Source organism: Anastrepha ludens, chromosome 3 (assembly GCF_028408465.1).
Source record: "Anastrepha ludens isolate Willacy chromosome 3, idAnaLude1.1, whole genome shotgun sequence".
NCBI lineage: Eukaryota > Metazoa > Arthropoda > Insecta > Diptera > Tephritidae > Anastrepha > Anastrepha ludens.
This window is the reverse complement of record NC_071499.1, coordinates 84,440,187-84,461,807: the sequence shown is the minus strand read 5'-3', so window position 1 is coordinate 84,461,807 and position 21,621 is coordinate 84,440,187. Positions and strand designations below refer to the sequence as shown.

Here is a 21,621-nt window from a genome sequence, read left to right as displayed (position 1 = left end):
TATAGATATATATAGTAATATGTATATGTACATACATATGCACGTAAGTGTACTTAATAAAGAGCGCTATGAGTACGCTCCCAATCGAGCAAACAACAAAATTAAAGGTTTCTCCCAGTATGTAGTGATTTCGTCGTTTGTTTTCGTTTCGAGTTTTACTCACAGCAACCATCAAATTTAGAATAGTTACAGCCGTATTTGATAGTTCAGAAGCTGGCCCACATTCGAGCAGTGTCAACGTATTTTCGTTTTAGTGCATTCAACGTGTCTTTTGTTCTTTATTCTTTTCCTTCGAAATAAAAAAAACACCTTTTTACTTGTATTTATAAAGGAAAATAATAGATTACGACTGGTGTAAAAACCAAAAAAGTACTTGTACATATACTTAATTGCTTAAATGAAAGCGAAGTGTTAACAGAGGAAAATACTGTATCTGAATCACTAGACTGAATGAGTTGACGGACTGCTGTTTGATACAAATTGAACTATCAAATTAAAATAAAAAAATTCCTAACGTAGATAATACAAAATTTAATGTGTATGAAATTAATGTATTCAGATTGAGACTAGTGATAGCAGAAAATAAAACCAAAAAGAAATTGCAAACCAAATGCAAATAATCGAATTGAAACAACAAAGAGTCGAACCCTGAGTGAGACGAAATTTTTTTTATTGCTTACGACAAAAAAAAAACATTAACAAGTTTGCTGTCGAGGTGTGTGTACGAGTATATTGAATTGACAGCAGCACGTATTGGATAACCGTGCAGTGTGCCGGCGGCGGAAGTGCTCTTGAACTTGGTGATTCGTTACTATAATAACCCTGTTTTTGGAATTAAGAGATAACGTGTGTGAAGTCGTGAAAGAGCGAAGAGAGCACTGAATGTAAAAGTACACCGGCGTGCAATTGGGATAAAAACTTCATTGTCAAGGATATTCGTATACTACCGGAAAATTTATTGTCTACAGCCTTTTTTTGTTTATTGTTTCCTTGATCAAAAGCAATATGGATGCACTCGGTGATTTATTGGCGCCATATAGTGATGCAATTGCAAAAGTTGCCGGAACGATTACAACCTTACAATTTCTCTCGGGTATCTTTTTGCTTAATGATATTCGGAAAAAGGGACGTAGTGATGAATATCCTCCAGAACCATTTCTTGGTGGTGTCGTTCTGTAAGTACTGTAAGAAAGTGGTAATTCGTTGTAAATGCAATCTATTAAGCTCGTAATTCTATTGATTAGCGCGCTTCTTTTGGAAGAGAGAGAACATCAGCACTTAAAAATTTTGGTTGCACTGTAAATAACATACAGACATACATTTTAGATTGAAAAACTAAAGAATTCCTCATCCATGGCTTTGCAAAAAAAAAAAATTAAAAACGGTATTTGTTTCAAACGAAATTATTTAATTCGATTTTTTAAGGGATTATTTTTGAAAGAATCATTTTAATTTTATTTAATACAAATTTTCCTCTGTCATATACAAGATTTTACGTGCGTGATATTTTCAGAGCACAGATCCATGTTAAGTAATGACCAACGCGAATCTAAACATAGTGATAGCAATAGTACAAAAACAAAATGTACATGTGTTTTGTTTTACCAATTTGGTGGTTGGAATGAATTTCAATCAGAATGTAAACAAATAAACTGATGATGAGGATTAATTGCTATCGCGCCGATCACTGAGCGCATAGGTTCCGCGGAATTTTGGTGTTCCGTGGAAGACAATCTGCGAATAGTGATACGGCCTTCAAATATATAAAGGGTAGTACTGTATAAGTATGAATTTACAAATAAGCATTTCCGGACGAATAATGGGTGTAGGGCCTAGGGGTACGACAAGTCCTTTAAAAATCCACAACGTCCGTTAATTCCTACTAATATGGCGAACAAATGTCTCCTTCAAATAAGCATTCTGTCTTGATGACACATCGCAGCGGCTGTCTTCATGTAAGGAGTGGCTCAAAAAACGTCTGTTTCGTAGCGGGCAGTTGTCTCTTTGAAATCCTATTACTCGCAAACTATACCAGAACCAAATAAACTGAATCGAATGAGAAAAAAAACATACCAGCTGTTCTAGTAGCTTCACTTTACATGAATTTGCTTTGGAAATAACCACTGTTAAAAAATCCATTATCATTGTATCTTAATTACTGTTATAGATTTTGTTTTACTGTGAACCGAATTCTCTACACGGAGTGCATGGGGGCACACCTTCTTTAAGATAAAGATCTTTATTTACTTTCCAACTGTTTAAAATATATTACGATATTTTTCCATTTATTCCAATTTAAGTAGGTAATTTAAGCAAAATTTGACAATTTAGAGAGCAAATAAAAAAAAATTGCAACACTACAGCTACTAGCTTTTTAATTTGCCTTGCTGTAAACTTTCATACTTTACTTATTAATTTTGATATTTTTAGGGCAACAACTAAAACCAAAATACCTCGTTCTTATTATTTTTGATATACTGCTACTATCTGTATAATTTTAAACCTCTGTTGGGTTTGGCATTTTTAATGTTACAAACAACACGGAGCATTTATTTAAAATAGAAATGCGAACCTCCTCCACTTTTGGTGAGTTGTGGGCCTTGCTTAAGGCCTTAGATATTGCGAAAGAATGCAAAATGATCAAGAAAGCAAGCTCCAACAACAGCTGCGTTACTCTTTTTAAACAAAAGGTAAATGAATACGGTTTCGACAGTGTTCGGGTGATTTGGTTGCCTGGACATGTTGGTATTCCAATAAATGAAAGAGCCGATGCTATTGCAAAAAAAGTAGAATTCACTTTTGAAGAGGCAGTCAGAATTATAAGAAATTTAATATTCAGGGATTGGTATGACGGCGTTCGTTGATTCTCAGAAGAAAAACCAAACCTTTTTGCCAAACTGCATGATTGCTTGCCGACAAAACCTTGGTTTCATAAAGCTTCCTTTGATGTCAAAATTATCAAAATGGTAAATAGAATACTAGTAGGATGTACTTATGACAGCGTATTAGTATGTGCGGTGAAATTAACTCTTACGTTCACAGAATCTTTAACTGTCCACTCCTTGATCACATCAGAACAAATTACAGCTTTTTTGATTCGTACACGGACCTCGTTTCCATATTTAAAAACAATGAAGTCTTTACGTCTTTTATTTCTTTTCTTAGTGCTGTCAACCTTTCCTTTTAAATAATGCCACTCTCAAAACTGTGATGCACCAGAGCACTTAGTTTTGCATACCGAAAATAGGTATTTTCCAAAACTAAGCGTTGAACACCCTGGCTTTTTGTGGATGTAAAATCCCGCCAAACACATCTTAAATTCCAAAAAAAAAAAAAAAAAAAAAAAAAAAAAAATGTTAAACCTTGCTTCAAAGAGATTATAATACTTTACCACTCTAGTGAGTGTAACTCAGAGTAAAATATATTCAGCAGAGCTTCGAATATGCCGGATTTAATCAAATACATAGGTTATGGACACGCATTAGAGAAATTTTAAAAGATAAGGCTATGGGTCCAAAATATGTACTCGTATAATCAACGCGCTCTCATAGAAATACAAATGCCTTATACTCGTAATTTGTGTCCGTTCATATACATACATGTGTATGTATTTTACATATGCACTATCTGTGTACATGCATACACTATTAATTTTCTACTTCGCTCTTATCAAATGCTAGACTGATTTTAATTTTTTCCCTGTTAAGATAAGCATTAAGCGGTACGATATGACATGGCTAAATTACTTAGTTACTCTTACCATAATGACTTGCATTTTGTCTAAAATTTTGTTATTGTTATTATTGGAATATCACTCTTACAAAGGCATTCCTAGATAGTTTTACCTGTTAAGAGTTGTTCCTGCAGTCATCTAAAGTTGCATTTACATGAGGCAATTTTTTGATAGGCGATAATCACTTGAAAATCGCCTAACAAAAGTCGACCTACTGTCTATGCACTAGCGATTTTTTCGCCAGCTAATTTGTTGAATAAGCCCTTACACGAGCGATTTTTGAAAATATAAAATAGCTTAGTGCAAATGCTGCCTAACGTTAGTCCCGTCGTGCTCCTTGAGTGGGTAGTATATTGGGTTTAATTATGGACGGGTAAAAGCCTAACCTGCTACCCAAAACGAAATTTTACAAAGCTGTTAAAGATCTTCTTTGAATCCTATGCCTCGGATTTTACTCATACAGGTGGTTTCGTAGTGTAGTGTTCCGAACAGAGCCTTACAATAGATTCTCATACAACTAGATGTCTACTTTTTTGTGTTTAACTATCAATACGTAATTAAAAAGCGAGAGTACATTTAGTTTTAAATACGCAAATACAATGTTGGTTAAAAACTAAGTGGAAGGAGACCCATTTTCGATTGAGCGGCTATGCCAACTTATTGGAGTGTTCGACCAAGCATACATGCCTCCGCAAAGATTGACTGTTTATGGCATGACGCCATCATTGGATATTATTACTTTCGAAATGAGGAAGGAAACACCGTTACCGTCAATTATCCTCGATATAAAGTAATGTGTCCAGAGCTTGGTAACATCGATATATCCAAGCTGTGGTCTCAACTGCGCAACGCTATATGCCACATAAGCGACTTAACGCTCGAAGATTTGAATTTGACGACTGGGTCAGGTCAAATAAAGTCAGAATCAATTTGGTATCTCATACCGTTGTTGGTTTATTTAAATTTATTTTCTCATCGTTCTTATATGGTTCTTCTTTAGAAGGCTCTCCCTTATCCACATTTACTATTCCCATGTGTATAGGCGTATTTTTCTTAAATCTCAAAATTTCAACCAAATTTGAACAAAATAACTAAATAATCATATATATACTTAAGCTACATAATTTAATTCTTCTTTTAGACGAATTCTAACATTTATACTCGTAAAAACAAAAAAAAAAAAATAACCATTCAAATAATGCTCACGTAGCACTTAATACAATCAAGATTTTCTACTTGACGGTCGTAATCATTAAGTATCTCATATACTTATACTCCAATACTTCTACACAAATTCAGATATGTAAAAAAGCAGATAAGAAATGTGCAACATTAACGCAAATAAGCCTATGTGTATATAATCTGTGATATTGCAATTCATGCTTTGCTTCGACAAAATCAACAAGAACGTTACGCTGCACGTAAACTCACTTGAAAACTTTTCTACTATATCAACCAATCAAAGGTTGTCTAGTATACAGAACAGGTTATACAGATATGAGTATAGTATACATCATCATCGTTGAAAGAGTTAAATTATGCATACATACATACATGCAATCTAATCTGCACAGAAAACGGAGAGCGTTATAACTACCACTGACGATATGTTTCGAGGTGGTGAAAGTCCGGACTGATGAAATAAATGTATGGCTCAAAACTCTATATGATATGATTGAAGTCAAATTTTCATGGTAATTTTGGCTGAGCTTTGAAAGAGAACTGAGCAGAAATGAATGATGCAATTTTAGGTTATGTTAATGCCTCCATCGTGAGTGTGTGCTATATTACACAAATATGTGTGTAATTTTTCGAAGAAAGAATATGGATTTATTGACAGATTTTAAGGCAGCACGGCGTAAAATTCTCTCTTCTCCATGTACTCAAAAAACTAAAACAGTGAATATTTTTATTTGAAGTGAAACTTCTTAGGCGTCGATGGACGAGCGAGAATGGAGACTAAAATTTCAAGGCCATGCAACGTTTTGGGTATTTTCGTTCTGCGAGATAGAAAAAAGATATAACGTAGAGGAAAAGAAGAGAGAGAGCTATACCTTATATACATATATCTTAGATACACTTTAGGCTATTTTTTCTGAGTTTTTCCTTGTGGTTGCTAATTTCTAGTGAGAAATAACACTACCTACTTTTTGGCGCTTGTTGGTGCAAACTTGTAGGAAATATATTTTTGCTGCCTACTTTTTGGCGTTATATTTCCTTGGTGCCTACTGTTTGGGGCGTTTTTTGGTTCCAATTTTATTTGGCGTTTTTTTGTGCATATTTTTTGGCGCATATTTCCGTTTCTAGGTTAGGGCTTGTGCGTACTATAAAGTGCGATCCATTCCGGCGTCGGATTTATTGGTATTGCCTTACCGTAATTTGTGCCTCTGCTGCGGTCCCGGAATCGCTACGTTTGTGCGGGTGATAAACGTGCGCGTTGTTGCCACGGTTTGTGTCCGGCGTTTACCTACACCGGTCACCCCTTCTCAGTTTTTTGTAAATTTTGTCTATTTGTATCCTCTGCAAATGTCGTGAATTTATTTAAATATATGTTCTTTCTTTCTCTTTCTCTCTGTCTCATTCTCTCTCGGGTCTCTCCCTCTTTCTTTGTCTGCCTTGACAGTTTCTCTTCTGTTATGTGTACTATGCTACAAGCACTTGTTTTTTTTTGTTTAGTTTGATATGTGTAAATAGTTTATTTTCAACGCCAAGCTTATTAGCTCGCTGATAAAAGCCTTAAGCGAAATCAATTATGTTCTTAAGATTAGTTAACTGACTGCCCATATAAGTTAAAATAGTTGCTTTTAAATAAACAAATCTTTTTTTTTTTTAATTTATTATATATATATATAATTGCCGCGTACACGCTTTTTGGGTATTTGGCCGAGCTCCTCCTCCTATTTGTGATGTGCGTCTTGATGTTGTTCCACAAATGGAGGGACCTACAGTTTCAAGCCGACTCCGAACTGCAGATATTTTTATGAGGAGCTTTTTCATGGCAGAAATACACTCGGAGGTTTGCCATTGCCTGCCGAAGGGTGACCGCTATTAGAAAAATCTTTTTCTTAATTTTGGTGTTTCACCGAGATTCGAACCAACGTTCTCTCTGTGAATTCCGAATGGTAATAACGCACCAACCCATTCGGCTACGCCGGCCACATTACATCTGCTAAAGCAAATTGATAAGGTAATTTTATTGGTTTTTGAATGGACCTATTGTATTATAGTAAGCATAAACCCTTTTTAGGCACACCTTGAAAGTGAGGCATGATAAAAAAATTGCTGCCATTCCTAAGGCGTGCGGGTTGGAACCTAACTTTTAGGTATATTTCAACATGAAATTAAAGCATATAATTTTGAAGTTCTCGTAGTTGGTAAACCCTGTATATTATTTAATCTTATTTTGATACTTTTTTTTATTGTTGGCATTACTTTTATTTTAATTAAATAGCAAAAAGGCCGATGTGAACAAATCGGCTATTTGAAAGGAAGTAATGGTTTAAACTCGATAGATAGGAGCATTCGGTGATTAAATTTTGTTAATTTAGTAAGTAAATTACACAAAAGGTTTATTGTAACCGACAATCAGTGTGCCGTTTTTTTCGAAAAAATTAAGCTTACAGAGTCAACTAAAAGAAAAAAAGGAAGTGAAAATCTAATCAAACCACTGAGTGGGAGGATCATACGGCCCCATGCCATTGCATACATTCGGCTTATTAAACATTAAAAGTTCAAACCAATTATGAAGTTGCTTAAGTTTTTTTGTTTTTGGTAATCACATTGAAGGATATTCGCAGTATTTCATCCCCAACTGACCAAGAATTAATCGAAAATTCATGTTCCACTAGCGGATTACAAAGACGAGTGAAATAATCAAAAGCCTTAGTAGCCTTAAGGATGAACTGTCACAACAACAACAGCAACAACGACTTAAATAATGTCATAAAAAGAGGTTGTCTGTAAAGTCGGTTTACTGACGATAGTTTAACGTGATAACGTCATAAGAAAATACTGATTGAATGGTTGCATTTTTCAAAAGAAAATTTAAATTTTATTTGTTTGATAGATATTTTGTATGGATATAGAGAATGAGTTAACATTAACATAACATAATATATTGTACTTTAACATAACATAACATAACATAACATAACACAACATAACATAACATAACATAACATAACATAACATAACATAACATAACATAACATAACATAACATAACATAGCATAACATAACATAACATAACATAACGTAACATAACATAACATAACATAACATAACATAACATAACATAACATAACATAACATAACATAACAAATTACCCCGTATTAAAGCACTTATCAACAGCTTTCATTTGATACCCATATTGTACATATACAACCAAAGGTTACCCGGGTCCACGTTTTGACCTATATCTCGAGACCCCAGTCACGGAGCGGCATGAAAAATACTCTGTACTAAAGCATTCACCAACAGCTTTCATTTGATACCCATATTGTACATACACGTCCGAAGGTTACCCGGGTCCACGTTTTGACCTATATCTTGAGACCCTATCTACCAATAGGTATTCACACTATACGGAAATCATCTTCAATACCTACTTAACAATGTGTGTATGTTTGGTTTAATTCGGTTCAAAGACACGGCGGGTCCACGTTTTGGCATGTATTTCGAGACCCTAGTCATCAATAGGTATGAAAATTACCCCGTATTAAAGCGCTTATCAACAGCTTTCATTTGATATGTATATTGTACAAACACATTCTAGGGTCCACGTTTTGGTCTCTATCTCGAGACCCTAGTCACGGAGCGGATGGAAATACTCTGAACTAAAGCATTCACCAACAGCTTCCATTTGATACCCATATTGTACATACACATCCGAAGGTTACCCGGGTCCACGTTTTGACCTATATCTCGAGACCCTGTCTACCAGTAGGTATCCAAACCATACGGAAACCATCTTCAATACCTCCTTAACAATGTGTGTAAGTTTGGTTTAAATCAGTGCAAAGACACGGCGGGTCCACGTTTTGGCATATATTTCCAGACCCTCGTCATCAATAGGTATGAAAATTACCCCGTATTAAAGCACTTATCAACAGCTTTCATTTGATATCCATATTGTACAAACACATTCTAGGGTCCACGTTTTGGTCTCTATCTCGATACCCTAGTCACGGAGGGGCATGAAAAATACTCTGGACTAAAGCATTCCCCAACAGCTTCCATTTGATACCCATATTGTACATACACTTTCGAAGGTTACCCGGGTCCACGTTTTGACCTATATCTCGAGCCCTATTTCCAAAATAAAATATAATCCATGTTACTCGTGGAGGATGTAGCTTTCGAATGGTGAAAGAATTTTTAAAATCGGTCCAGTAGTTTTTGAGCCTCTTCATTACAAACAAACAAAGTTTTCCTCTTTATAACATTAGTATAGACAACATATCTTATAAGGTATATGGTAAATATTACCATACATTTTTTCCTTCATATATAATAAAAAAATTAATAATAACATTAAAACAACAGGTATTATTAACAAACTTGGTTTTATTTTAAATTCTTCAAGTGAATCAAATTAATAATAATCAATAAGAAGGCATATGCAAATACAAATACGTGAATTTATATATGTACATATGCGCATATACATACATATATACGCTCACTTAAGTAGGAGAGAGCAAGATGTCGAACGTTGCCGTTCGTTTGCTTTGTCGTTCGTTCCGCGCTTTCGCTTGCAGTTCATGCAATGCAATGAGCAAGGTAACGACAAATGAGCAAGGTAACACTAATGAGCAAGGTAACACTAATGAGCAAGGTAACACTAAAGAGCAAGGTAACGACATATGAGCAAGGTAACGAATCAAACAACAGATCAAACGAGATAGCAACAAGCAAAAAAAAATAACGGGACAAATACCGTTTCATTTTAACAAAGCAATATCGTGATAATGTGTATAACACAAATCGGTGCAAAAGTGTCCGAGTAATGGAATTGATGTTTTTTTAATTTTTCTTTTTTTCTTGAAGCAAATATATAAGTTTTTGTGCTTTATAATTTAAAATAATATTCAATTAAATGAAAAAAAATACATATATTTAATAATATACCTATATTTGTATTGTTTTCAATACCTTTCTTTCTTAATGCAAAACATCCGGACAGTTTTGCTTTCCACTGTATATGTATGTATATGCGCATTTGTATATAAATTCACATACTTGTATTTGCATATGCCGTCTTCCTGTGTGCATGGTAATGAACCATTTCTCTGTTGAGAATAGGACGATGATAGAAAAAGTAGGAAATGAAAGGGAGTGTTTCGAGTTTAAAGTGTCTTGAAAAAGGCAAATCGATGATGGTGCCTCTTAGTGTTGTTGACTTATTAACGTCTGATGCACAATCGAAATTGAAGATATCTTTCATGAATTTGATAAATGTTTCGTAATTTTTCACGTTTTTGTAAATGTAACTTGATCAATTCCATTGCAATTCCATTTACCTCCTCCTCTATATCCATACAAAATATCTATCAGACAAATAAAATTAAAATTTTGTTTTGAAAATTGCAACCATTCCATCAATATTTTCTTATGACGTTGTCACGTTAAACTACCGTCAGTAAACCGACTTTACAGACAACTTCTTTTTTTTCTCAAGATGAGGATGCATATATTGTAGTAATCTTGGGTGTATTCGCCGCACTCAATACTTAGAACAATATTAGGACCCTGTTACTTTTTTGATGGCAGAAGTTATTTCGTGTTATATGGAAACTTGTGCCAATACCTTCGTTTCATTTGAACTTAATTGTAACATAAATAAACAATATTAAACTTCAAATTGGTATTTACTAAATAAAAAATACCTTTCCTCTTCCATTTGAAGTCCGCAGGGAAAACTTTTATATTGCGCTTGAATAGCTAGTAATGAGCAGCAGATCGCCTAAATTTGTTGCAAAAATTTTGTGACAGAATGCATGTCATTTCTAAAAGGTAACACAGTTCGATTACGCTCTTTTTTCAAGATCTGAGTTGGTGAAGACTGTCCTAAATAAATAAACAGTTCTATTCTCGCTAGTTCTGAAAAGAACGTGCGAGCCGTAGAACTTAATCGCACAATTTTCTATAAGAGCGTACAATTGATGGCATATGCTAATGATATTTGACATCATCGGCCTTCAAAACCGCGCTCTTAGTTCTGCCTTTTCCAAACTGGATAAAGAGGCAAAGCGAAAGGGTCCGGTGGTGAACGAGGACAAAACGAAGTACCTCCTGTAATCAAACAAACAGTCGGCGCACTCGCGTGTCGGCACCCACGTCTCTGTTGACAGTTATGATTTCGAGGTTTTAAGAGACTTCGTTTATCTTGAAACCAGCATTAACACCGATAACAATGTCAGCCTTGAAATATCTTTTGCCAACCAGTGCTACTTTGGATTCAGTAGGCAATGGAGTAGTAAAGTCCTCTTTAGACGATGGAACGATGAGCTTTAAGACGACATATACATAGTGAAATAAAGATACAGGGATGCGTTGGCTAGGTCATGTCGTCCAACTGAATACAAATGTTCCGGCTCTCAAAGTATTCGATGCGGTACCAGCTGATGGTAGCAAAGAGGAAGGCCCCTCTGCGTTGGAAAGATCAGATGGAGAAGGACTTGGCTTCACTGTGTGTCCAACCGGCGCAGGTTAGCACGAGAAAGAAACGAGTGGCGCGCTTTGTTAAACTCAGCCAATATCGCGTGAGCTGTTATCGCGCTAATTAAGAAGAAGTTCTGAATAGTTCATTTAAGTCCGTTCTAATATAATTAAAATGTCTTTGATTTCTTTTAAATAGTTTTTATTTTTTCATATGCTATATTATATGAATGGGCTGAATATGTGTTTCAGTAGTATGCATGTATGTATATTGGATTACGTTAAACCTGTATAATTATTTTGCGAAAAAGTCGGTGTGCTGAGAATAAAAAATTTTGCGCTCTCGGCTAGTGGCGGAAAATGCGTTATTTAACAAAACGATCTATTGCTCTGGGGCCCTAGAGGACTGTTATTAATGAATAGTTTTATTTATAATGTATACGTGAACATTAAGTTTAGGCCAATTATTTGTATAACAACACAATTTCTCCTTTTCTATTCACAGCTCAGTTCTAACCTTAAAGATGGGTGTATTGATGGGTGATCCCGCCACTATACAGGTGAATATTCTTGGTTTCGCCATTAACGTCGTTTTCTTGACTGCATTCTATTGGTATGCTTCAAATGAGTTTAAAATGAAAATATGGGCAAAGATTGGATTTGCTGGTGCTTTTACGGTAGCTTGCTTAGCCTATGCTACTTTTGAAGACCCGAAGAAGATTGAATTCCGTTTTGGCATGCTCATTACTGGCATACTACTGTTTCTAGTTGGTTCACCACTTTTGCATCTCAATAAAATAATTGAAAAGAAGAGTACAGCGGGTATGCCATTTCCTATTATATTAACTGGTACGATGGTTACAGCATCTTGGGGGTTGTACGCAATTTCTATACGAAATCCAATGATGGCCGTAAGTGCGGAAAACATAATTTCTTGCAATTTTATTTACAGTTTAAATTCAAATTTTATTTCTTTTTTCTTCTAGTACCAAAACTTATTCCTATTTTTATTGAGTTCTATACAATTATCGCTGTTTGTTATTTACCCGAACACACCACAAACTTCTGAGCAATCAGTGACCCATTCACCATCTTCTTTGGAACACAAGATGTCTAATGCTAAAACATCACTTTCTTCGTCAAGCAACAATGTTAGCAAGAAGATAAATTGATTATGGATTGTAATTAATGCAGGCTGTGACAATGTCTACACAATGAAATTGAAAACGTAGAAATGATACTGCAATTCACTTTATAAAATTAATCAACTAAAGTTTGCTATAATGTGCTTGCGCTTTAAACAATCTATTTGTTAAGGATTGCTATGACGCATTCTCTCTATTGAATTCTTTCAAGTTTGCACAAAAAAGCAAATCACTTAATACTTAGATAAGCTAATAACACTTCAATTGTAATTTTTGACAATAAAACAAATCTTCCAAATGTAAATTTAATATTTAAGTAAATCCTTACGTATGTTCATACATATGCGTAAGAAAATAGGTAAATTAAAATATTGTAGAGTAAAAATTAACAAATGTAAATATATTATATTTTTTTCTTTGTCATAAATACAATAAAGAATGTATATATCTCTTCAAAACTTTTCAAAAAAGTAGTACATTAGAAAGCAATTTGAAAACATTTTTATGCTAATAGTTCTTAATAGTAAAAGTTAATAAAAAAAAGTTAAATAAACGAAACTTTAATTACAACATCCATATTTATAAGAGAACTCCAAATTTTTTTTAATATTTCTGTCATTCTTTAAACAGTTTACATAAAATGTCTTTATAAATATGAATATGTTCGTCACTCAAACTCGACGTGTCTTATCGAGGTGTAATTTAAACTCTTGCACAAGGCGAATCTATTAATGGTGGTATCAGTAGAGCAGCGTATTTTTATTTTCTTTCGCCGGGTATCTTCGGATATCAGCACAAAATTAAGTTACGAAAGTTACATTGAAATTTGAAAATTGAAATTTTGTATTATAATAAATTTAAATTGAAAAAGCTTTTTATAAAATAACTAAATCACTGCTTTGTTTCCTACTTTCAGGGGACCTAATCGTCCCCTTAGTATTAAAATAGCCTATAAATTTTTTGATGTTTTGAGAAAATGAATTTCAAAATTTTTGTCGAAAGTAGCTCTCACTCAAATCTCGGTATGTCTGCAAATATTTATTATTTTTTGACTGACGTTTTGACCCACTTTGTGGAACTAGAATTTGACAAAATTTTGACCACATATAAAATCGACGATGGAGAATCCAAAAATTCAATAAAAAAAATAATAGTCTATGAGCACATAGGCTATTGTTATACTAAGGGGACGTAATGTAAAATATTATATGTTGCTGTTGTACCACCTTTATTGAATTCGCCTTGCTCCTTCATATATAGTTTTTCTAAGAGACATAACGGTTGCTAGGATTTCTATCCACTCTCATTGGTATTGCCGGTATCTGCTTGGTCTATGGGTACGGTTGAATTGTAGTGCTCACCCAGACTATACATGTGCCGGTGATAAGTTATTAATAGATTTGGACCCGCAAACTCGTCTGCTCCCTGCGTAGTAGGTGGTCCTTCCGCCTGCAGCACTTCAATAGGTACTTTTAATACCGAAGATAGAGCTTTTAATTCAATTTGCCCACCCCACGCTGGGGTAGTACGTAGTGTCTCACAGTATTGCTCAAATTCAGAGTCGGTAAGCAAATTACCAGTTTTTGTATTTGTCATATAACAAATAAGTGCATCCTTATGAGCGCGTATATAATTAGCAGTTTCATTTCGTAGTTCTTGTACACTGTGGGCCGCTAATCCGTTTTGAGATAACTGATGGCGAACTGCATTGTAGAGACAATCACCATCGGAGGGTATGCTATGTGGAGCTAACTTTCGATCCAACAACTTTGCCTGTATAGTACGTGCCTCAACAGCTTTTGGCGCAAATTTTGCGTCCTCAGCGGCAGCTCGTATATCCTCCTCTCGTTGCCTGGCTTCCCTCTCCTTCTTTTCGCGTCGTTTTTGTGCTTTGGAAACGCGTTGAGTAGTACATGTGTTTTCTTCTCCTTCGTCATTGCACAACTCCTGTTTTAAATCGTCTTGCTGCTCATCTGATGTTCTTTGCGAAGAGGGTTCTTCCTTCTGTTGTGTTTCTTCTAGCTCCGCTAATTCAGCAGCTTGCCGTTTTTCTAAGTCGCTCTCCAAGCGTGCCACTTCTTCCATTGTTTCTTTACGTTTCTTTTTATCATTTTTTGGAGCATTTTTTTTCAAGGCCTGTATTTTAGCTTGCAAATTCTTGCGCTCCCGCCGATGTCTAGTGAGCACATCCTCTAGTGATATGCCAGACAAGGCTTCAGACAGTTCAGATTCGGTGGTCAAATGCGACATTTTCAGTTATGATTTCACTGTTTCGATCAACAATTGGCTTCACAAATAACTGAACAAAATAAGAATTAATTGCTTAAACGAAGTATAAACAAATGGTGCCTATACTTACTTATGATGAACAAAAAGATGGGAACCACAGTCAAATTTAGTTATTCCTTTTTAGGCCGATTTTCCTTACTTGCCGAAAAACAATTTTTGGTGGAACTTTAGGTTATTCCTCCTTCTACCGGTTTCAACTTTTGCTTTCCAGATATGTGCTAATCTTACACAATTTATATAGAAATAGCGAATGTTTTAGAGTTTGCGAACTATCGATAGCACTATCGAAACTATCATTAATATAGATGATTTTTGATAGTTCCAAAGTATTTTTTTATATAATATTTTGTGTGTAAGTGGACATTTTTTCCATTGCGACAGCTAACATAAGCTAAAAATAAATTTTATTAAATTCATAATTTGTAGATTGTCTCTGATTATTTTTTGTATTTTTTCTATCATCTAAATACCTGTATGAAATAACTTCATCGATAGCATATCGATAGAACAATCGTCTTCTATCAAGTGTTAAACATATTCATGGTAATGCGGTGATCCCGTGAACTGCCTAGCCGACAGTTTTAAACAGCTGTGTGGCATGTTTAAATATTTTAATCTTTTGTAACTTTATTAGTGGTGAATGATTAAAGAAAATCATGGAACTTCAGTCCAGTCTTGCTACCTCAAGTAATTTAGAGGATATAAAAGAGGTTGTATGTTTACCGGGACAAAGAATATGTCTTTCCGAGGAGACCATAGTTGCAGGTCAAGGCACATATGAACGGGGCGGTTACATTTACGCTACATTGGCTGGTACCGTGCGGGTTAAAGAAAAGGACAAGGTAACGAATGCATTAACTTTGAAATCAATTTGTATATTCATAAACTTTTGGACATGTACGGCAAATAGTGTAAATATATCGAAGTAAAATGTGCTGGCAGTCAGACTATTGTACCTGTAGCAGGCGATGTAATAACGGCGCGTGTCCTCCAAGTGAATCAACGTTTTGCAAAGTGTTCCATAATCTGCATCGGAGACCACATACTTGAACGTACGTATAGAGGAATTGTACGAAAGGAAGATGTTCGTGCCACCGAAAAGGATCGTGTCGAAATGTATAAATCATTTCGTGCGGGCGATGTCATACTAGCCCGAGTGGTAATTAATTTATGTTCTTTTATACGTAATAGTATTATTAATATCAATGATGTATTTACTTTAGCTTCCTCAAACAGAGTTATCCTGTTATCAACTAAGTACTGCGGAAAATGAATTAGGCGTAGTGGTTGCGACTTCTAGTGAAAGTGGTGCGAGTGGACCACCAATGGTGCCTGTTAGTTGGACGGAAATGCAATGTCCCGATACATTAGTAAAGGAACCTCGGAAAGTTGCGAAAATAGTTGCAGAAAGTTCCTTAAAAACAGAGCTGCCACAAGAGAAGTAGTAGTAGTGCCTAAATTTTACTGGCATTAAAAACGGTAAATTGGATTTTTATTGAGTATATGAAGAAACCGATCCGCATTCTTCATCCGCTTAGTTCACCTTTTATACAATTTTTGTTTAAGAAAAATCAAACCTAATAAACACTTGAACAACTTATTTTCATCTGGGAATAATGTTCTAACAGTATAAATTGTGCTTAAGATTGAAAAAGAAGAGATGAAGAGAAGCACCGATGGCATTAGTATGTTATGGCGCGAATTGTAATGTTTTATTAGGATTATTTAGACTGAGTTGATTACTAAATTATTTCGTTCCCACGAATAACTGTTTTGCAACTTGTTTAATTGGTTGGTAAATACAATATTAAAATGAAAACGAATTACTACTATGGGTATATTGATTATCCCCGATTTTTCTCGGTTCCATTACTTTCGATTTATTTATAGATTCCATATTATATTTGTTACACACTAGTCTAAATTATTCAGTTTCCGATTTAAAATTTTCCTTTTTTAAATCGTACTCCATTTGAAAGGGATACACTAAATTTTCATTGAGTGTAGCCTTCGCACGATCGTAGATGTGCGTTACACGATTTTTATCACCAAATGAGCACTCGAAACGAACATACTCCATCCAGACAGAAGTATTTTCCTTTCCAAACTGCAAAACCATGTTTTCATAGACTTGACGTCGACGTTCAGTATCTTTTTTAGTCTGTAATATAAAGGCTAATTAGAGCACGCAGATATTGTTTACAAAATGTATTACTCACCTTTAAAATAACTTGGGATTCTAGTTCAGCCATTTTTTCATGTAACTGTAGGCAGGGCGGTGGCAACTGACTTAAGTGGTCATACTCTTTGCGTACTTTATCAAAGGGAGAATTAATCATACAAAATTCTAGATACTGCGCGCGAAATATGCCGAATTTAGGACTTGTCATTTTAATAGCGTCGCGGTAGAGTCGATCAAGTGTTGAACGGTCTTCATCGTATCTAGTTTTGAAGTATTGAATAGCTAATTCAAATATGGGTCCAGATTTATCTCCCAGGTCTTTCACGGCTTTCGCATGGATTTTTTCTACCATATCCGATGCATTTTGACTAATGTAGTATGAAATCCATACTTCATATAATTTAACTGATTTGTAAGCAGAGCATACTTCACTTAGCATAGATTCGGCGATTTTTCTGCCGGTTTCAGTTACGATTAACAAACGCAGAAAAACGCAATAGTGCTCTTCACTCATCAGACCTAATTCATGGCCCATTTTCAGAGCCATTGCTAGATACTTGCGCCTGGTTTTCAAATCTGTTTCATTATTTTCATTTATTATTAACATGGCGCTTATGTAATCATGACACATAGTACGGGTTTTCAGCTGTGTTTGAAAATAAAATAAAAACGTAAATTAACACTTTTCAATAAAATTTTACACATACTTTCTTTCAAAAATCGGTTTACTTACAGTTTTTAATGCCGTTTCGTATACTTTCGAGCAAAGTTCAATGCGTTGCCTCATTGAACGGTCCTTAAAAACTGGCTTAAACAAAATGGTATTGCTCTTCGACGCACCTTGATTGGTACCATCTTTAGCCTGCCCATTATCCGATGCGATTGAAACTCCAGATTCCTTTCTTTTAGCATGCTCCCTTAAATCATTTAAAGCGAAGCCACGCAGCTCCCGCTGTGCCAAAAAATCCCAGAGTTTTTCTTGTGAAGGGTAACGCTCTAATAGATCTTCAATTATATTTAATTGCAAGCTAGCTGTGATATTGATAAATGAACAATGCTCGCACCGCTGCACTAGTCCGAGGAAAAATGGTAAATTTGTAATGGTTGTACGGCTATTTCTATAAACGCATTCTGCCTGCCGCAAAGAGCTTTCATAATCCAGTTTTTGCCCAGCTTCCACCCGTTTGTGGGCTACAAAGACTAACAAATCGAATAATGTTTTGGTCAGAATTTCTTCATTAGGATGACGTTGCAAGCCTCGCGTGCAAATGTCTTGCCAAACAAGACTGTCACTATCGTTGCTAAAAGCCCAAAGCGCAGCCTCAACCCAATTTTTTTCGTTGGAGCCGTGATACTACAAAACAAGTCATTTAAATATTCGAACCTTTAAAGTATTATTATTTGATCTTACTGAGAGCATTTTCTCGTAGATTCCGAGTACTTGTGCTGGATTTGAATGTTTACTGAACTCTATAAAATGATTCCACAAACTTTCGGCCTCAGGAAACTTGTGAAGACACTCGCGGTACAATTTTGTAATGTGATTTATAAGATTATTCTTTAAACCTCTTAGTTCTGTTTTATAACTGGCTTCTTTTCGTTCCACCAAGCGATACATTTTGCGCTCCAATATAATGTATTCTACGTAAGTGCGACTGTTGACACTTTTCTGTGTGAGTTGCAGAGCGAAAGACTCCCGCTTTTGCTTATATTCACTGTAAGTCAATGGATATTAGAAAACTCGTAACTGTTTACCATCGGGCGTATTTACCTGATCTCATGGTCGTCACAAATATTGTATCTCTTCAGTTGTTCATAGACGGGCAAAGCGCGTTCCTGTAATTCTTGAACTACCTCCATTTTTTAGCACCTTTGCCGCTTTCGCTACTTTATATCAAATAAATATGCCTCCTCTCGTAAGAATTAGAATTTTCATTCAATCCGAAAAAACTAAACCGGCACGCCAAAATGTTTATAAATTTAGTATGTATACACAGTTCGATATAAGTACATGAGGGAAAGTGAAGTTGGCTATAGGTTGACCAAATGAAAACACGTTGTCCATCAGCTGATGGTGTAGGGCTGCCGCGATCTTGATTTGTTTTGTAAAATGTAAACGTTTGGTGTCTCTAAATAATATTTATACAAATATGCGTGAACAAAAAAATTTTGAAATAAAAAAAAATTTTGAAAAAAAAAAATATCATGGTGGAATAATAAAAGTGAAGTAGACCAGAGAAAGCATAAATAGATTGTGGAGATTGAGAGTTTTCAATATATGTAAATGCAATGCTTAGTCGATAAAGCAGGTTGATGTAATTTTTCGTTTGACAGAAGATAGCTTATCAATTCACAAACTGACAGTAGAAAGAATTCCCGTCCACCCCTCATGAATAATGCAATTTTAACACAAACACCCCTTTAATCTAAATACTTTTTGTCTGTTGCTGTTTTGCACCTTGTTCGGAAAGTTTTTCTATTTTACAAATTTCTTTAGTTTACATTTATTTGTATTTTGGTCACATCTTTGCGCCCTTTCGCTATTTAAAGTGTTACCAAAGTGTATAAAAGTATAAATAGAAAAGATATTCGTGTTTTTGCGCTTTTGGAATAATCGGAGAAGTATGTCAGAGAAGCTGAAAGGTGACACGTCACGTCCAACGGCTACAACTGCATCTACTTTGCCAGTTGCCCCGAGTTTCCCAACAACAGCTGCCGTTGTCAAAAATCCCCTCTTGAGTGCATCAGTAACAGGGCTAACTTTTGATGACTTTCCAAATAAGCCATTACTATTACCACCGGTGGCTATTAACCGAGGTAAGTTGTTTTCACTTCCATTAAAAACTTAACAACTTGTTGCATTCCGAATTTTAACTAAATAAATGCAGTAGGCAATATTCAAAGTTTATTGTTTATTTAGTGTAATACATTGTAATACATGTGCGTGGAAAATCAATCAATTAAAAAAACTTGCGAAGTTGTTTCTTATCATTTATTTTTCTCCCTTATTCTAAATTTACTCCATACTACGTGTGGAATGTGAGAGGTATGTGGGTAGGTCTAGTGAAACTTGGCGTTTTCGACAACACCAAACAATTCCCCAAATCAATAGTATAATCAAGAGAAGGAGCAACAGTGAGCCTAGTACTATGGCAGCTATAGCAGCTTCATTGAGCACTAGATCGCGTACATCTATATTGTATGAACGCTGATTGCCTGTAACATCGAATGCTGTAACTGCCACTTTTGGTTCACAACACGTTGCTATGTAAGTAGCTTTTAATGGCTCTGTAGAACCTACAGTATACCCATTTCGATACAGCAGTCCACCAGAAGGTAAAGTTTGCAAACGCAAAATGCCCGTTTGCCAATCTTGTGCCGTTATGTCTAGTGTCCAAAATTGTTCAGCGCAGTTGGATGACCCTGCTTTAACGTTCTCACACCGACTGCCAAACGTCCACGAAACAGAAGGTGCTGTTGTGTCCTTGAAATGAGATAACTTCTTTAAACATTTAATGTTTTGTGGATTTCAAAATTAATTACCTGTTCGTCAATTGCAGAAGAGCTCACAACCTTCAAGCTAAGTGACAACGATGAGGTACCACCACCATGGCAGGTGAATATAATCTTATCAATGGTTCCCAGAGGTGTGCCATTCGGTATTAAAACTGTTACAGTAACTGTTGTCATTTCTCCAGGTCGCAAAAAAATACTTTGCGGATTGAGGCGCAAAAGAAATCGTCTTTCGTCAACTACCTGTATATTGTGATAAATCGCTTCTGTGCGAGTGTTAGTGACTTCAAACTGTAGTGTGCCCAACGTGCCTGGAGCCAAAAGCAGCTGCGATTGCAGGCCCATTTCGATTTTCGTAACATCGCGTTGTAACAACGTGGCTGTTGCTCCGCGTGTTACGCCATTAGGATTAGTATTTACATTTATTATTGCGGTAGGCACTCCTGTGTGGTTAGATGAATTCACCGGGTGGTTATGTATTTCAATATCGGAAAAGGTTTCAACCTGATTTTTTGGTTTTTGTTCAGATGCTATGTCTAATGTAGGTGTTTCAGCCGAAATTGCTCCAAGTTCTTCATCGTTAGCGAAACGTAAATTGCTGTGCGTGATTATAGTTTTATCGGTAAATGCTCCTGTTAAACTATTCAAACGTGAATCATGCAAACGTAAGGGATATGTGCTTCGACCTTGAATAAGATAATCGTCAAAGCGTTTAATGAGATCATCTAAAATAAATACATAAATGAAATGAAATTAATGACTACATTATGGTTTATTAGCAATATACATACATATTGATTTCATTATTAATTTGACTAATGAATACAAATAATGACTAAAACTAGTTAAGAACTGTATTCAATTCTTTAAGAAAAACAAAAATAATATTAAAAATAAAAAACAAGAATAAAGAAAAATAATAATAATAAAAGTTATAATAAAAAAGTAATAATAATAATATTGGAGTTTAACTTCTTCGCAAATTCTTCAGACTAGTCTGACTCTAAATCTGTACTTCAAGCCTAAATTGAAAGACTATTTTATTTGTAATTAAGGTGGTATAATTATCTCATCTCAAACGTATGTGTCCATTTAATTT

The 21,621-nt window shown here is 35.2% G+C and overlaps 6 protein-coding genes across 11 annotated transcripts in view; 3 read left to right on the top strand and 3 right to left on the bottom strand.

Annotated features, from left to right (window-relative positions):
* The first annotated feature begins 189 nt into the window (after positions 1–189).
* Positions 190–12,911, top strand: LOC128858321 (sugar transporter SWEET1). 3 transcript variants are annotated; one of them, XM_054094491.1, is made up of 4 exons: positions 190–369; positions 560–1,175; positions 11,899–12,304; positions 12,380–12,911. In XM_054094491.1, exons 2-4 carry the CDS (start codon positions 1,006–1,008, stop codon positions 12,563–12,565), a joined length of 762 nt encoding a protein of 253 aa, XP_053950466.1. In that variant the 5' UTR covers positions 190–369; positions 560–1,005; the 3' UTR covers positions 12,566–12,911. The 3 variants fall into 3 exon arrangements, with proteins under 3 accessions (XP_053950466.1, XP_053950465.1, XP_053950467.1); XM_054094490.1 differs by having other exon boundaries at positions 190–1,175; XM_054094492.1 differs by lacking the exons at positions 190–369; positions 560–1,175 and adding an exon at positions 10,657–10,748.
* Positions 12,912–13,573: 662 nt separating this feature from the next.
* Positions 13,574–15,066, bottom strand: LOC128858320 (deubiquitinase OTUD6B). The gene is made up of 2 exons (XM_054094489.1): positions 14,898–15,066; positions 13,574–14,837 (listed from the first exon to the last, which is right to left on the bottom strand). Exon 2 carries the CDS (start codon positions 14,786–14,788, stop codon positions 13,832–13,834), a length of 957 nt encoding a protein of 318 aa, XP_053950464.1. The 5' UTR covers positions 14,789–14,837; positions 14,898–15,066; the 3' UTR covers positions 13,574–13,831.
* A 324-nt stretch (positions 15,067–15,390) lies between these two features.
* LOC128858322 (exosome complex component CSL4) lies at positions 15,391–16,545 on the top strand. The gene is made up of 3 exons (XM_054094493.1): positions 15,391–15,669; positions 15,738–15,986; positions 16,051–16,545. Exons 1-3 carry the CDS (start codon positions 15,484–15,486, stop codon positions 16,270–16,272), a joined length of 657 nt encoding a protein of 218 aa, XP_053950468.1. The 5' UTR covers positions 15,391–15,483; the 3' UTR covers positions 16,273–16,545.
* A 122-nt stretch (positions 16,546–16,667) lies between these two features.
* Positions 16,668–19,122, bottom strand: LOC128858319 (uncharacterized). Its single transcript, XM_054094488.1, has 5 exons — positions 18,781–19,122; positions 18,421–18,724; positions 17,743–18,363; positions 17,047–17,655; positions 16,668–16,988 (listed from the first exon to the last, which is right to left on the bottom strand). The coding sequence occupies exons 1-5, from the start codon at positions 18,867–18,869 to the stop codon at positions 16,752–16,754; spliced, it is 1,860 nt and encodes a 619-aa protein (XP_053950463.1). The 5' UTR covers positions 18,870–19,122; the 3' UTR covers positions 16,668–16,751.
* Positions 19,123–19,439: 317 nt separating this feature from the next.
* Positions 19,440–21,621, top strand: part of LOC128858315 (mucin-17) — a 109,689-nt gene continuing 107,507 nt past the window's right edge. Inside the window, exon 1 of the mRNA XM_054094481.1 lies at positions 19,440–19,826. Within this exon, the coding sequence (XP_053950456.1) occupies positions 19,634–19,826 (193 nt within the window). The 5' untranslated portion in view covers positions 19,440–19,633. The remainder of the gene's footprint in view (positions 19,827–21,621) is intronic.
* The window catches only part of LOC128858318 (uncharacterized), a 69,628-nt gene continuing 67,991 nt past the window's right edge, over positions 19,985–21,621 (bottom strand). For 3 of the 4 annotated variants that reach the window (XM_054094484.1, XM_054094485.1, XM_054094483.1), the window contains exons 7-8: positions 20,553–21,247; positions 19,985–20,493 (exon numbers count right to left, since the gene is read on the bottom strand). In XM_054094484.1, coding sequence (XP_053950459.1) covers positions 20,026–20,493; positions 20,553–21,247 — 1,163 coding nt within the window. In that variant the 3' untranslated portion in view covers positions 19,985–20,025. The remainder of the gene's footprint in view (positions 20,494–20,552; positions 21,248–21,621) is intronic. The other variant, XM_054094487.1, reaches the window with a different exon arrangement.

Bases quoted from the DNA above. Each gene is read 5' to 3' on its own strand.
- LOC128858321 (XM_054094491.1), top strand. From the start codon at position 1,006: ATGGATGCACTCGGTGATTTATTGGCGCCATATAGTGATGCAATTGCA. The intron at 1,176-11,898 runs GTAAGTACTGTA...TTCTATTCACAG, and splicing joins TTTCTTGGTGGTGTCGTTCT to CTCAGTTCTAACCTTAAAGA. The intron at 12,305-12,379 runs GTAAGTGCGGAA...TTTTTCTTCTAG, and splicing joins TACGAAATCCAATGATGGCC to TACCAAAACTTATTCCTATT.
- LOC128858320 (XM_054094489.1), bottom strand. From the start codon at position 14,788: ATGTCGCATTTGACCACCGAATCTGAACTGTCTGAAGCCTTGTCTGGC.
- LOC128858322 (XM_054094493.1), top strand. From the start codon at position 15,484: ATGGAACTTCAGTCCAGTCTTGCTACCTCAAGTAATTTAGAGGATATA. The intron at 15,670-15,737 runs GTAACGAATGCA...TACGGCAAATAG, and splicing joins GGGTTAAAGAAAAGGACAAG to TGTAAATATATCGAAGTAAA. The intron at 15,987-16,050 runs GTAATTAATTTA...TATTTACTTTAG, and splicing joins ATGTCATACTAGCCCGAGTG to CTTCCTCAAACAGAGTTATC.
- LOC128858319 (XM_054094488.1), bottom strand. From the start codon at position 18,869: ATGGAGGTAGTTCAAGAATTACAGGAACGCGCTTTGCCCGTCTATGAA. The intron at 18,364-18,420 runs GTAAGATCAAAT...CTTGTTTTGTAG, and splicing joins TCTACGAGAAAATGCTCTCA to TATCACGGCTCCAACGAAAA. The intron at 16,989-17,046 runs GTGAGTAATACA...TTTATATTACAG, and splicing joins AATCCCAAGTTATTTTAAAG to ACTAAAAAAGATACTGAACG.